Raw genomic sequence first — 15,580 nt, 5'->3', positions numbered from 1 at the left:
GCATTTTATTACTATCTTATCATTATTAAAGTACACAACTTAAGTTAACCCTTTAAGTACCAATGACGAGTATACTAGACATGCGCAGTTTGAGTTAGAAATCGTCAATTTTGGTCTAACTCGTAAGTTTAGATTGGGTTTCATGGTCAAGCAAAAAAAAATCAAAAGTGAGTCTTTTCAGCGAGATTTTAAGCCAAAAATGCAAAAAAATGCAAAAATTTGACAAAAATCCACTTTTTTAAGATTTTGACCGTTTTTTGACCTTTTTTGTCAACGATTGATTCAAGAACCTCCAAAATTGGCCCTGCTTGACTTGATTCTCTCTAGCGAATTAATTTGAAGTTTTACTACTGGGCACCTTTCTCTCATTCAGGCAGGTCCGCGCAGCGGACCATAATATTTGGCCCTGCCTAGACACTTGTAAACCCAGATTCTCAGATTTTAAACTCAGATTTTGATATTGGAATGTAAATTGCTTTATGGGGATTACCCTATAAACTGAAAACATCAAAAAAAAGTTCACATCCTGAATCTGCTCGTTTGATCTTTACAATGTTTTAGAAACTCTTCAGTCGAAGTAATGGTCCTGGTTGTGGGAAGAGGGTGATACTAGGTTTGCGAGGGTAAGTCCGAGTTAGAGTTCAAACATCGACTTTTCAGAGATTCAATTTCGAAAATCTTTACACTTGTTAAACGTTTTAACGACCCTTTGAGATACTATTTTCAGCCAAAGTTTAGACACTTTAGTCCAAATTACGAGAGTTAATAACCCTTTGGGGAGTTGATTTTTGATACTTCGTATTTTTGAGACCCTTATGGAGAATCATTTATGGTTGTTTTTTACCATCTTTGAGGGACTTTTTATTATGTTTTGATTAGTCTTTGAGAATTTTTTTTCGCGTACATATTTTATATTTCATTCTATTTTATTTAACGTTTCAAACATTTTTTCACAAACATCTTTATAACGCACGTACAAGAGCAATTTTATAAGAACACGAGGCTGAAACGACCTAAGAACAAATTAAGAAGAATCCTAAGCCTCAGATTTCAGACATTACTAAGGAAGTACAGACTTTAACATCACCCAACCCTAAAATAGCTATTATTTTATTTTATCGATAAAAATCGAAGAAAACGTAATTTGAGAATTTCGAAAGTTGGACTGTATTCTACAAAGATTAGACCGTCATATACTATGAGATGGAATCCAATAAGTTTCATACCTGCAAAGAAATGAAAAAAAATTGAAATTTTCAATTAAGAAATGAATTTATAGCTCAAAAGATACATTCTAGCCTATAAAAATGTGGTTTGAAAAGTGTCACAGAAATCGGTATAATAGCTATAGCTATTTTTTCCTGATGAAATAAAGCAAAAAAAAACATATAGTGATGATCTCCATGTCAATTTGACCAAATCCCGCCCTCAAAGATATCGGGAATACCGATTTTGACAAAAACAATCGCCTCTAAAGTTCAAGAAATAATAGCTACTTTAGGGTTTTGTCAATAAAAATCGAACATGACGTCATTTGCGAAATTCGAAAATTGGACTGTATTCTACGAAGGCTACTTAACCTATCCTGTGAAAATCGCAACTTTCGATAACTTATTGGCTGAGAAATAAAAAAAACATCTTCGATCGAGGATCGGGTCCAACACTCATCAGATTTACATCTTACTTGGATTCAGCCAAAATCGGAGATTACCCTAACCCTAACCGCCCCAGCCAAAAACATTGATATGGCAAGAAAGCCCAATCAAAACTGACCCAGAATCTGAAATTTCTAAGACTGTAGTCAAATGTAGCGGTCAAACCCTTTGTCTAAAGATCCCCGGGATATAGCTATTTTTGTCCAACCCTAAGTAGCATCTATTTCTATGAAAATTTAAGACTTGAAATTTTTTAAAGGTTTAAGTCCGTTTAACAACTTGAAACTTATAGAATCGTAATCTACGGAAGTTTTACTATAAGTTCCACCTAGTCCCATCATTTTAAATTGCTTTTTTGACGTTCAATGCCTTTTTAGGTCAAAAATAGAGACCGATGCTACCCAAACCCTATTCCGAAATTATTGCTACTGTTTTCAGATTTTAGGGTTGGAACGCCAGTTAGGGTTAGGGTTAGGTGGTCACAGATTTGGTGGTCACAGATTTTAGTAGTCTTGGCTTCGAGTGAAAGTAGTTATTAGTTATCTATGGGTAGTTATCCATTCTCAGTAGTAGTCATTAGGTCCCCATAAACATATGAGGATGTGTTCTCCCCTAGAAGAAACATTTTCATTTCAATATTTTAAGTGGTCGAAGACGCATCGGATGTACAACATTCTTGGATTGTGTCAAGGCACATGTCATGTCAGGCACATTGTTATAAGAACAATATTTGTAATTTTCTATATTTTCAATGCCGTGCGTTTTTAAAAATATTTTTAACCGTATTTGGTCAAAAATTTTATATCAACATAGTAATATTTTTACAAAATGACAAACCTATTTATTCGAGTTCACTTATACTGGGAGTTAACTAATGCATGATTCTTCAATTCATTTAGAAATGATAAGTCCAGACCTTATGAGAACTAAAGACTATTTTAGGATTACAAAATTCTGAAACCTAAAATAGCCATAAGCTCGATAGATCTTAAACCTAAAGTAGCTGGGAGTTCGACAATCTGAACGGAATTTTTTAACAAATCCTACGGAACTAAAAATTATGTAGACTAAGCTTGTCACAGACTTGATTTTAAAAGAAAAGAGGAATATTTCAAAGTCCAGACCTTATGAGAACTAAAGACTATTTTAGGATTACAAAATTCTGAAACCTAAAATAGCCATAAGCTCGATAGATCTTAAACCTAAAGTAGCTGGGAGTTCGACAATCTGAACGGAATTTTTTAACAAAGCCTACGGAACTAAAAATTATGTAGACTAAGCTTGTCACAGACTTGATTTTAAAAGAAAAGAGGAATATTTCAAAGTCCAGACCTTATGAGAACTAAAGACTATTTTAGGATTACAAAATTCTGAAACCTAAAATAGCCATAAGCTCGATAGATCTTAAACCTAAAGTAGCTGGGAGTTCGACAATCTGAACGGAATTTTTTAACAAAGCCTACGGAACTAAAAATTATGTAGACTAAGCTTGTCACAGACTTGATTTTAAAAGAAAAGAGGAATATTTCAAAGTCCAGACCTTATGAGAACTAAAGACTATTTTAGGATTACAAAATTCTGAAACCTAAAATAGCCATAAGCTCGATAGATCTTAAACCTAAAGTAGCTGGGAGTTCGACAATCTGAACGGAATTTTTTAACAAAGCCTACGGAACTAAAAATTATGTAGACTAAGCTTGTCACAGACTTGATTTTAAAAGAAAAGAGGAATATTTCAAAGTCCAGACCTTATGAGAACTAAACACTATTTTAGGTTTATTGTTTTTTGAGGTCTCATATCAAATCCGAAATTTAAAATTTCGCGATAAATGACTCTTAAATGATGCAAAGATGTCAATATGTCAATATGATGTTTATGGCTCCAATACTTTTTACCTTCCAAATATGAGGCTTGTAGTGTAGAACAACAATAAGAAACAAATTTTTATAAATTCTGTCAAAATTTACCTTGAGATAGTTTGCACAGCTAATCCTGTAAAGGAAGAAGGTCTTTGAAAAGACTTCAGGTTGGATTATGAGGATATAATTCAAGCTTTGATTCTCCATTCCTGAGGGTCAACACTGACCTTTATATAAATATAATAGGTCAGTGGGGTCAATCCATCGCCATTTTGTTTTTACGAATGTGAATCATTTTCCCGATAATCAATATATTTCACAGACCGTTACCGGTACACCCGCCATTTGATAGGCTGCATGCATCCCCAAATTAGTTTTGATATAGGGGATGCGAATCGGGCTCTGATATCGCTTCCGAGAAAATTACCGAATAGCTATGTATTTTGCAGAATTTTGGCGACTTGTATTTTTCAAAAAACTCGATGTGTATCTCTCTTTCTCCTCTATTTCTTTTTGTTTATCGAAATTAATTGAATTAGCAAACAAAACTCTCAAGATAACAAAAGACAACAAACTGTCAATCAAAGTTCTCTATCATTCAACTCTTTTTTTGGTTAGCAGATTTTTTGCTAAGTTCGGAACGGTTTTGTAAAAAAGTCCATATGAGGACTCAAGCAAGAAAGGTGGTGTATTGAAAAAAAGTCTGTCTCAAAAGTATGTGGATACTTCAGCTTTTGAGCATTTTCTCGGGACCCATTTATGCTATGCTATGCTAGAAAGTTATACACCGTTGGAAAGATATTTCAGAATAATAATAGAATAAGTAGAATAATTTAAACGAAGAATCTTGATTTTATTCTTTTTTATAATACACCGTTGGAAACAATTTTTCAAAAAAAATTTTTCTTTAGATTAGTCTTTTTGAAAATATGTTTCCAACGGTGTATTATAACTTTCTAATATAGCATGAATAGGTGCTGATAAATCATAAAACTAAGATGTTCACATACTTTTGAGACATATTTTAGTTAGCTTGATGATAACTTGATAATTTTGAAGAAGAAACTATACATCTAGACATTTTGAAAATAATTTTGGTCCACTAGTATCATCCCCATCAAGTTTTTGTCCGTTATTTTTACCCCCTTCCCACCCCAGGCTGAAAAATTCTACCAGATCTGTGAGAAGGGGTGTTACATTTGCTTGATTCCAGATTCTTTTTAGGTGTGATCAAAGTTTCAGCCTGATTTGTAATTGGATGAAAATTTGCGTGACTCATTTTATGTTTTTTATATTTAAAAAATATTACAATGAACAAATTTAGGCGATTTTCTTGATCGTAACGAGAACATGGTATGATGTATATGGGGGGATAAGAGAGGGCTGCCGATCGGGGACTAATTTGTTGTCTCTTTTTTCAGCATGATATACAATATTTAGATTTAAAAAATTTGAGACAGTGCTTGTAAGTACAAATTACTGGTTTGAGAAAAAAAAACATTGGTATGGTTAGAAGTTTTATATCGTGTTAAGTTATCAAGGTGAAGTACTACATTGTAGGATTCATTATCTCCCAGTTTGAATATTTCGGTTAGCGTCTCTTCGACTTTTAAGTTGCCGTGTCGAGCTTTTATTTAGGTCAAAGGAGGTTGTTGTTGTTCTTGAGGGGGTATTACAAAAAGTGATGATTCTTAACTTCATCTCTAAAAGGTTAAAAGGTCTTCTTAATCGACTTTCTACAACCGAAAAGTATAAAATATCAATTCTATCATGCGTCGATCTGACATGAAAAGCGAGATTAAAATCATGCATCTTGTGATGTTTTTCTTAAACGAGCCGATCTATCAATTTGTACGTATTTTTCCGTCCGACATTAAGTGTCGTAACAAACTATACACTCTTATCTTTTTCCTTAGAAAGACAAATCGTTGAAGCACCAAGGCAAGAAGCATAGTCATGAGTCAATCGTTCTCGTTTGAAGATAGAGTAAAGAGTATAAAGAGATTTTTTTTAAAGACAAGCCGAAGATACGTTTCAGCAAGATGAGATACGAGCACTGCAAAAAATTTGTCTCGCAAATGAACTGAATACAGACTTGAGCAGTATTTCGGCTGTTATTTTCTTAGTATGATTGAACTCCCGGTGGGGGGGGGGGTACTTCGGCAAAAATATGGGCGCTGGGTATGACACGTGCCTTAAGGGCTGGGTCACCCTCCCAAAGTCTCTCTAAGGTTTACCAAGATCACGGCTTTGGGGGATCTCTTTTTTGTGACACTGTAATGTCTTCTTTCGAGAGTAGAAAATGTTGCAAGAGCTTGTCAATCAATTAATTTCGAGCAACTTCGAAACTTATAAAATTAGTTTTGTTGATATTTTTACCTAGCTGTTTCCTTTTACCCCTCTGTTTAATAAATATGTACTTTAAAAACGTTCTCTTTAATAAAGCCCTCTTTATTCCAGTTTATATTTGGGCTGAAACTTTGAAGAAACTAGTGTAAGTCGGGTGTAAGTTAAGTTAACTATATACATATAAAGGCTTTAAAAAAAACTGAAAAAAGAAAGTTTTAAAAAATTTGCAAGCGATATTGATAGGAAATTGTGAATGATCTAAATGCATCCAATCAAAGCCATTTATCCAAGTTGAGGTCCTGGAAACATCTTTCAAGGTTGCTCCCTTTCGAGTGCCAATATCTGCAATCATGTTGTTAGTGTTGACGTAGAACCAATCTTGATTTGAAGTGGATCGCTTGATTTCGATGACTCTGGTTCGAACATACTGCTTGAGTGGTTTGTTCTCGTTACTTATCCAATGTAAAACAATCTGACTGTCTGTCAACTTAATTGAAGATTGGTGCCACGTGGTTAATGAGCGTTTGACGATCTCTCCTGTATGGGTGTTTATCACAGCAGCATACAATTCTCCTCGTGGTTGAGATGTTCCTTTTGGCACAGTTCTTGTTCTTGAAAAGATCAGTTGACACGAGTACTCTCCATTTCGCCGTAGAAATCTTCCATAGATTGAAACGCAAACCATTGAGTGACTGGCATCTCCAAAGTCCAGAGTGTCCATCTTTAAGTCGATTGCATCTTCTGGGACTATGGCTCGATTAAATCGTAGATCTCCTATTTCCTTCATCATGTCGAAATTTGATTCCCAGATGGACCGGAGGTTATCGGGGATGATATCGTCCCAATTGAGTTGTCGCTGTACTAGATCCTGAAGATCAATTTTCATTGAAGCTATTAAGGGTGAAACTTTACCAGTCAAATCAAACAATTCAGCAACTTTGGATGCACATTGTCTTCTTGTTAAATTTGAAGGTATACCTTTTATTGATTGTTCAGGTTTCCTCCCACGAATCTTCTTGTTGAAATTGAGTTCCCCAACATTGAGAGCTAGCTCATCTGATTTGACAAGCCATCTCATACCACCAACATGGATTGTTTCTCCATCATCACTGAGGGTGCTTGGTGGGTCTTCTCTTGAAAATGCTATGCCTTTCAATTGGAATCCACCACGATTCAATACAAGTTCGAGCTCATCTGCACGACGATGAGCTGTTTCAAGGTCTTTCTCGCCAGTTACACAATCATCAACATAAATATCCTTTTGCACAATGTTGTTGACTTTGGGGTATTCCTCCTTTGATAACTGAGCAATTTTGCGCAAAGCGAATTCGGCTTGGTTGCTGGACGATTTGACTCCGTATATCAGAGTCTTGATAACCTTCTGTTCTGGTGATTTTGATGGATCCAAGCTGTTTTGCCAAAGATATCTCTGATAACACCAATGACTCTTGTGTAGCTTTATCGTATTGTACATCTTCTTTATGTCTGTATGGATAGCTGTTGGTTGGACAGACCATCTGATTAATATTTCTTGAAGATGATTCAGGTTATTTCTGCCTTTTGCCAATACGTCATTTAGGCTGAAACCTGAAGCTGTAGGTTGGGACGCATCGAACACAATTCTACAAGGCGTACTAAAAATGGTCAAAGATAATTTCAGCGGGGCTGATCTTGCAGTCGGTGTCGGGTGTGTTCCTCATCTGAAGGAGAGCACGTAGGAAACGATCGTTGTCAAGAGAACCGTTCGGGTCGATATTCTCCGTGAGAAGACGTTTGCACTTCTTAACCGCTACCTCTGCGCGACCGTTGGACTGGGGAAAGTAAGCCGATGAAATACGGTGACTCACTCCCCATTTCTTCAAGAACAATTCAGTTTCATGTGCGGAGAATTCTGGGCCGCCATCACTCGACAGCTCCTCAGGTACACCGAATGTGGCGAAAAGAGAGCGTAACGCTGTGATGAGTCCCTTGGCACCAGATTTATTGCTACCGTGTAGCGAACGATAAACTTCAACCCATCCAGATAGTCGATCTCCGGCGAGTAAATAGTGGGAACCAGCATAAGAGAAGAAGTCAGCGAATATCATCTCGAATGGAGTGGACGGTGTCGATGGTGGGGCTGCAGGCATGGCCGCTTGGGATGGAGCATTTCGGTTGCATTGGGTACAGTTGGCACGTGTTGCACTGATATCTCTTGACATACCGGGCCAGAAGACAATGGATTGAGCTCTGGATGACATGGCAGATACTCCTTGGTGTGCTGAGTGAAGTATCGAAAGGACGGTTTCGCGAAGAGATGGTGGAACAACAACCCGATCTTGATAAAGCAATACATCATCCAATATGTAGAGAGACTCGCGATATCGCCAGTACTCGGATATTGTGGCAATTTCGTCAGGTTGGATTTCCTCGAAGACTGTGTGTGCTTCAGGAGGAGGGAAAGCGATGGATCTTTAGCTGTCTCAACAATGATCTGGTCCCAGCTCATGTTGAAGGTAGCGTTGGTATCAGCACGAATGGCCGCATTAATGGCATCTTCTACCTGGTCAGCAAAAGTCAATAATCCAATGACAGCCGATGGATAGCGTGACGTGGCGTCGGATGCAAGGTTCGTTTTCCCTGGTAGATGATAAATCTTGAAGGACCATGGCAGTGTTCGCTGTTTCAGCCGAAAAATTCTATCGTTCGTAATCTCGTCGAGCGTTCGATCTCCGAGGATCTTCACCAAAGGCTCATGGTCGGTTACAACGATAAGCGAGGGGCAGCCCTGTGTGAAATACTTGGACTGTTCGAGCGACCAAGCGACAGCTAATGCCTCACCTTCGACAGGTGCGTAGCGTTGTTGTGTTGTTGACAAGAAACGAGATCCTGCAAGTACAATCCGCCATCCTAGTTTGCAGCAATCTGGTGTATCGGTTGGACATTCACAATGTTGCTGATAGAGGAAATAGCCGATACCTTTACGGGACCAGTCAGGACGGATACAGGTCTTGCGGGTTGGGTCGAAAATGGTAACACCTTCGTTTATGGCTTACATGATCGACTCCTTGGATTGCCGGAAAGCAAGATCGAGCTCGGGAGACCACTGAAATTGTACACGTGGACTGAGGAAAGGTCTGAAGGGTTCCATATAATCACGTAGTTGGGCGTAATTTGACACTTGGTTTACAAGACCGAACCAGCTGCGGATGTCGGTGATTGATTTCGGTGTCGGAAAATTACGTATTGCATCAGTGTATTTCGGGAGTGGTTCAATGGACGTATCTGTAATTCGGAAACCTGCAAAGTCCACAGTACGTTGGGCAAATTGAAACTTGTCTGGGTTCATCGTAATTCCTGCTCTACCAGGCGTGGTAAGCATTTCTAAGGCTCTCCACCAATGTTCCCTGAGAGAAGCGTCATAATGAAGAACGTCGTCAGTGACACGCTCCTTCCTTTCAAAGTCCGATAATATCTGATCAAATCGGCGGTTGTACCCGTCGCCGGACCCGGAGAACCCTTGGGGTGTAGCACGATACCTCCAACGACCGTAGGGTGTAATGAACGTGGTTAGATGCTTGTCTGACTCGCGAAGAGGGACGCTATGGAAGCCGTTCCATGCGTCGTTTACGGTCTTCCAGGTGTTGGGTGGTACACGTCTAGCAGCCTGGAATGGAGATGCAGTGGGGAAAGTTTCTCGTTGGCAATGTTTGTTCAGAGGAGATAAATCAACAGTCCTCCTGGGGGAGCCGTCATGTTTTCGTGTGACGACCATGCGCTGGCACCATGACACTGGTTCACCATATGGCACTTTTTCAATAACGCCAAGTGCCTCGTCTCTCAAAAGGTCCTTGTGCACTTGGTCTTGCCAATGGATTGGGATGCTGGCAGGAGTGTGAACGGCTTTGGGAATTGCGTTCTCCTTCAAGTGGATTTCAACAGGTGGCCCCTCTATTTTCTCGAGGGTCTGATGAGGACAGGTGTTAAAAGTGGAAGAAGCGAAATGTTCTAGAATCCACTTTTTCATCTTGTCATTGTTTTCAGGCACGCAATCGAACGGTAACTCTTTGGGCATTTCTGGAACGGGTGTGCGAGTACGACAGAAGCAACTCTTTTCCTTGATGGAATCGATATCAACGGTGCTCGTGGTGTGACCAACTTGATCGATCGATGACAACGGTTTAATGGAAGGAAAGTCTCTCGGGACTATACCCAGTTCCATCATGTTCTCCAGCGAAAGGTAGAATCCCTGTGCCTGCCGACTGATATAAACCATAGTGGAGCAGGACTGCTTGGAGCCGTCTGATGCGACACCCTCTAATCGAACGCAAGCAGCTCCTTCAACGGTTATGGGTGACTTGTTTGCAGCCATGAGGTTGATGTTAACGGGAATCAAATCATTTTTCGTGAAGCCAAGTGACTCGAATTCTTTCAGCGACCAAAGACAAGACTGAGCACCGGTATCGGCCAGTGCTGTGATTTTGGTAGGAGCGACGTTAGGGCATCTTTTACTGAACTGTTTATAATCAGATGACAGAACAGATAATAAGAGTTCTACCCTAGGGTGATTTTTGAACTTCGACTTCCGCCACTGGCCCTTGGTAAATATACTGTGAGGTGAAGCAATTGCATTTTGGTCGGCAACAGAAGTGGGATCTGATCCTGCAGTGGTGATTCCTGATACTTGAGTAAACATGGTACCAACACCGGCAGTATTTGATGCGTCTGGCTTGGTCGGCGGATTGGAATTGGTTTTATCTTGGCGACGTTGGATACGGTAACATTCGATGCAGAGCTTATGAGGTTTCTTATTGCGACCATTTCGACCTTCACTGAAACGCAGGAATGGCTTCTGGCATCCAGGGCAAGGAACAGGAATGTCGGTCTGACGTGTTTCGACTTGTTTCGACCTGTTGCGACGATAGGAAGAGGATGATACACTCCCAACTGGCAGGGGAAGCGCATCGCGTGCCATCTCCTTGCTTTCAACAAGTGCGATAATGTCATTGATAGGTGTATCTAGTATGTCTTTCACACCTAGTATCTCTCGACGAATATCAGAATCTACAATACCCGCTATCAAAATATCTCTAATAATTGAATCCGTGAAATCAACAGTGTTATTGCAGGTACATGTCGTCTTATAATTACAAGTCACTGCCTTTCCTCTGACACGAGAGGCAAATACACGAAATTGTTCATCACGCTGTTGAGTCATGTTCATCAGCTCGGTCCTGGTGACACAAGTGGCAACAGCAACAACGGCAAGTGATCTCATTAGCGCCAAAAGTTCATTAGTGGGACGATTCATAATTCCCGGATTCGAGCGAAGAAGACTATCTCCAAGTGCTTGGCTGGCACATTGGAACAGTTGAGTCGAGCAATCATTTGGGTCAAGACCCGATCCATTCACAAATGCATCCCAGCGGTGAATAAATAAGTTCCAATCCTCCTGGTTGAGGCCGCTATCCACTTTGGGCCGATCCAACTTTGGTCCAGGGGTGACAGGTGTGCGACCACCCATATGAATCGTGCTGTGTGCAGAAAGAAGGGTGCATGCGACATTCTCTGATGATCCCGCTGGTGTCTTGTAGTTACAACCAGGGATTGGACATTGCAATTCATCCATTAGAATAAGATTAACATGAAGAATGTCTTATTCATATGTTTATTTATAGTAACTATGAATGTTAATCTAAAGAACAAGAGAAAGATATATACATGACATAAAATCCTATAAAGATGGAAGAGCTGGGACCTGGGACCTTAGGCAAGAGTTTTTTGGGCATAACGAGGATAACAAGTTTCTAATAATGACCGCAAAAAATGGTTTCATTTATCAGCTTTATTAACAGGTTTATTATAACAAATACTTTTATTTAACAATTCATATATTAACAGTGTATAAAAATTCATATATCAACATTATTTACTATGTACTAAACAATATTTACAAACTATTATTTGTATTTTTCAACTTTCAAAAAATTTGCTCCTTAATTTCCGGAAAATGCAAGGTTCCGATAAATTTTGAGAACTTAATTTTTTTTCAGTAACTTTGGAGGAAGTTAGAATTATTTGATGTATCTACGCAACTGAAAAAATGAAATTGCTTTTGAGTAAAATATTGAATTTTCAATATTCGAAAAAAAAAATTTGACTGAAGACTGCTTAGAACAGCACAAAATCGGAAAAATAAAAAATCGTCTCTATTATTGAATGATATAACGCTCTACCGTAGGTATAGAGCACTTTATAATGAGTGACAAGTCAAATTTGCATAGAATTTTCAATATTCACATCTTTTTAACAAGACGATCCGTTTAATGGATGCAAGTACCCAAACGGAGAATGTTTATGGCATTCAGCCTCTCTCTGGAGGAAAAAATTGACCAACTTCAGTTAAAAATAAGCTCCTTTGCTCTTAATTTTTAAGTCGTCATCAAGTTGGATGACCAAACAGACACGCTCGAAGCAATTAAAAGGCGGCAACATAAAAGGGGTTGCGGAACGACCGTTCCGTTTTCGCAAAGCGAAGAAATTTCGACACTAACAAATTATTTTTATAAGTCAAACTTTTATTGATAATGTTTTCCAACTCTTTCTTTTTTATAAGAATTTTATGTCCGACGATTGTTGTCTTTGTATCTGAAAGGATGCGTCCATTGTATGTTAGTATCCCATCTTTAAGTGTTGAAATTGGTTCATATTTTCGTGGTTCGACGAGATGAAGAATTTCTTCTGTCGCCTTTTTGAAGAAATAGAGCTCAGCCAAATGGATTTCATCGTTTGTTAGCTGAGTTGATTTGGATGAAGACTTCTTTCTTGTGATGTTGCAGAATTTGATAACGTAAGCAAGAATTCGGATGACTGTCGAAAACCTTCTGTGGTTTGGGTCGATGAGATAATTTGAGTGTGTTGATCTCTTCTTGAATTCTTTGTTGTTAATGTGGAAGATTTGAACTTCTTTATTCACCTCAGAGATCTCTGAATCACTTAGCTTCAAATTTTCTGCACTCTTGATAGGAAATTGTGAATGATCTAAATGCATCCAATCAAAGCCATTTATCCAAGTTGAGGTCCTGGAAACATCTTTCAAGGTTGCTCCCTTTCGAGTGCCAATATCTGCAATCATGTTGTTAGTGTTGACGTAGAACCAATCTTGATTTGAAGTGGATCGCTTGATTTCGATGACTCTGGTTCGAACATACTGCTTGAGTGGTTTGTTCTCGTTACTTATCCAATGTAAAACAATCTGACTGTCTGTCAACTTAATTGAAGATTGGTGCCACGTGGTTAATGAGCGTTTGACGATCTCTCCTGTATGGGTGTTTATCACAGCAGCATACAATTCTCCTCGTGGTTGAGATGTTCCTTTTGGCACAGTTCTTGTTCTTGAAAAGATCAGTTGACACGAGTACTCTCCATTTTGCCGTAGAAATCTTCCATAGATTGAAACGCAAACCATTGAGTGACTGGCATCTCCATAGTCCAGAGTGTCCATCTTTAAGTCGATTGCATCTTCTGGGACTATGGCTCGATTAAATCGTAGATCTCCTATTTCCTTCATCATGTCGAAATTTGATTCCCAGATGGACCGGAGGTTATCGGGGATGATATCGTCCCAATTGAGTTGTCGCTGTACTAGATCCTGAAGATCAATTTTCATTGAAGCTATTAAGGGTGAAACTTTACCAGTCAAATCAAACAATTCAGCAACTTTGGATGCACAGTCTTCTTGTTAAATTTGAAGGTATACCTTTTATTGATTGTTCAGGTTTCCTCCCACGAATCTTCTTGTTGAAATTGAGTTCCCCAACATTGAGAGCTAGCTCATCTGATTTGACAAGCCATCTCATACCACCAACATGGATTGTTTCTCCATCATCACTGAGGATGCTTGGTGGGTCTTCTCTTGAAAATGCTATGCCTTTCAATTGGAATCCACCACGATTCAATACAAGTTCGAGCTCATCTGCACGACGATGAGCTGTTTCAAGGTCTTTCTCGCCAGTTACACAATCATCAACATAAATATCCTTTTGCACAATGTTGTTGACTTTGGGGTATTCCTCCTTTGATAACTGAGCAATTTTGCGCAAAGCGAATTCGGCTTGGTTGCTGGACGATTTGACTCCGTATATCAGAGTCTTGATAACCTTCTGTTCTGGTGATTTTGATGGATCCAAGCTGTTTTGCCAAAGATATCTCTGATAACACCAATGACTCTTGTGTAGCTTTATCGTATTGTACATCTTCTTTATGTCTGTATGGATAGCTGTTGGTTGGACAGACCATCTGATTAATATTTCTTGAATCCTTGAAGATGATTCAGGTTATTTCTGCCTTTTGCCAATACGTCATTTAGGCTGAAACCTGAAGCTGTAGGTTGGGACGCATCGAACACAATTCTACAAGGCGTACTAAAGGAGTTAGATTTCCAAACGGCTCTCCATGGAATATAATAATGCATCTTACAAGTTTGCAGTTGGTCCTGGTCTTCTTTTGGGAGGTTGCATACATATTCAACATATCCAAGTTGCTGCAGCTTTGCTTCTGACTCGAGAACATCTTGCTTGTCCTTTTGATTGTTGGGATGATTGAGTTTTCGAACTTGTTGCTGATATGTTTTCATTGCCTTGTCCTTGTTGTTGACCAAGCGTGCTTCTGGATCTGCTATGAAAGGAAGGAGTGCTGTTGCAGTCTTGCTCTCCAAATCAACGGTGATGGATGAATTGATGATGCTCTGCTCGATTTCCTCTTTGCAGCTGATGACATCATTTGATGGTTGCTTGCATGCTTTGCAGTTGCGACAATCTGGGCAGCGATATGATATCTCACTACCTGTTGCTTCTACTTCTTCAAAAATCTTCATTGTTGTTGAAATGTGGGTAGGTGATTCATCGTGGAAATTTTGTTGCACGAGATCTGTTGAATTGCATTGGCTGAATCCTAGCAGAGGGACAGCTGATTGGCTTCTAATCATGTTGAATTGATTTGAAAAGAATGTGGAGGATGTCAATGTGTTGAATTGCTGATGAATTTTGGTGAAGCTGTGATGTGGTCCACCGACCACTCCTCTTCCCCCAGTTGAATTGTTGAATTTCGATTCGTACAATGCAAGACCTGATGGGAGTTGGATGACCATTTTTGGGTGATGACGAAGGTATTTGACTCCAATCATCATATGCACTTCACCACCAATGTTGTTTGGAAGCTTTGGAATTGGACTGGTTCCTCCTGATGAGATGTGATAGTCAATGATGTCTTGTTCAACGACGTCTAATGGATATGTTGGGAATGTAGATGTGATACGATCGAGACAAACACCGGAGAACGTGACTTCTTGATCATCGTGAAGTGGGATAGTGACACTGAAGATTCCATTCAACGATTTGGTTTGACACTCACCAACGCCACCAAGTATGACCGGTTCGGATGATATCTTCTTTGCTTTGCTGCCGAGTAGCTCTATTGCTTTCTTGCTGACAACGAAATCGCTGCAACCATTGTCGTAGAAAATTAACAAGTTGTTGCCATTGATGGATATTTGTTGAAGGAGACACACCACGATCATCGCATATCTCGTTGCTGGCTTTGTAGAGTTTGATCTCCCTTGAGAATTGAGGTAAAGCTGGACTTTTGATGAAACGCTTGACAAAGGTATCGAGAAGTTGTTGATTTGATGGTTGAGTCTTGTGCTCCTCACAAACTAGCACATGCTTCTTGATGGTGTC

General features: G+C 39.3%; 1 protein-coding gene across 1 annotated transcript; it reads right to left on the bottom strand.

The window, feature by feature from the left end:
* Window positions 1-6,030: 6,030 nt before the first annotated feature.
* Window positions 6,031-7,338, bottom strand: LOC136815100 (uncharacterized). Its single transcript, XM_067071540.1, has one exon. The coding sequence runs from the start codon at window positions 7,336-7,338 to the stop codon at window positions 6,031-6,033; it is 1,308 nt and encodes a 435-aa protein (XP_066927641.1).
* Window positions 7,339-15,580: the final 8,242 nt, after the last annotated feature.

Source organism: Clytia hemisphaerica, unplaced genomic scaffold (genome assembly GCF_902728285.1).
Source record: "Clytia hemisphaerica strain Z4C2 unplaced genomic scaffold, Clytia hemisphaerica genome assembly, whole genome shotgun sequence".
NCBI lineage: Eukaryota > Metazoa > Cnidaria > Hydrozoa > Leptothecata > Clytiidae > Clytia > Clytia hemisphaerica.
This window is presented reverse-complemented; position numbering and strand designations above follow the sequence as displayed.

Excerpts from the sequence above, each read along its gene's own strand:
- LOC136815100 (XM_067071540.1), bottom strand. The coding sequence starts at position 7,338 with ATGTACAATACGATAAAGCTACACAAGAGTCATTGGTGTTATCAGAGA.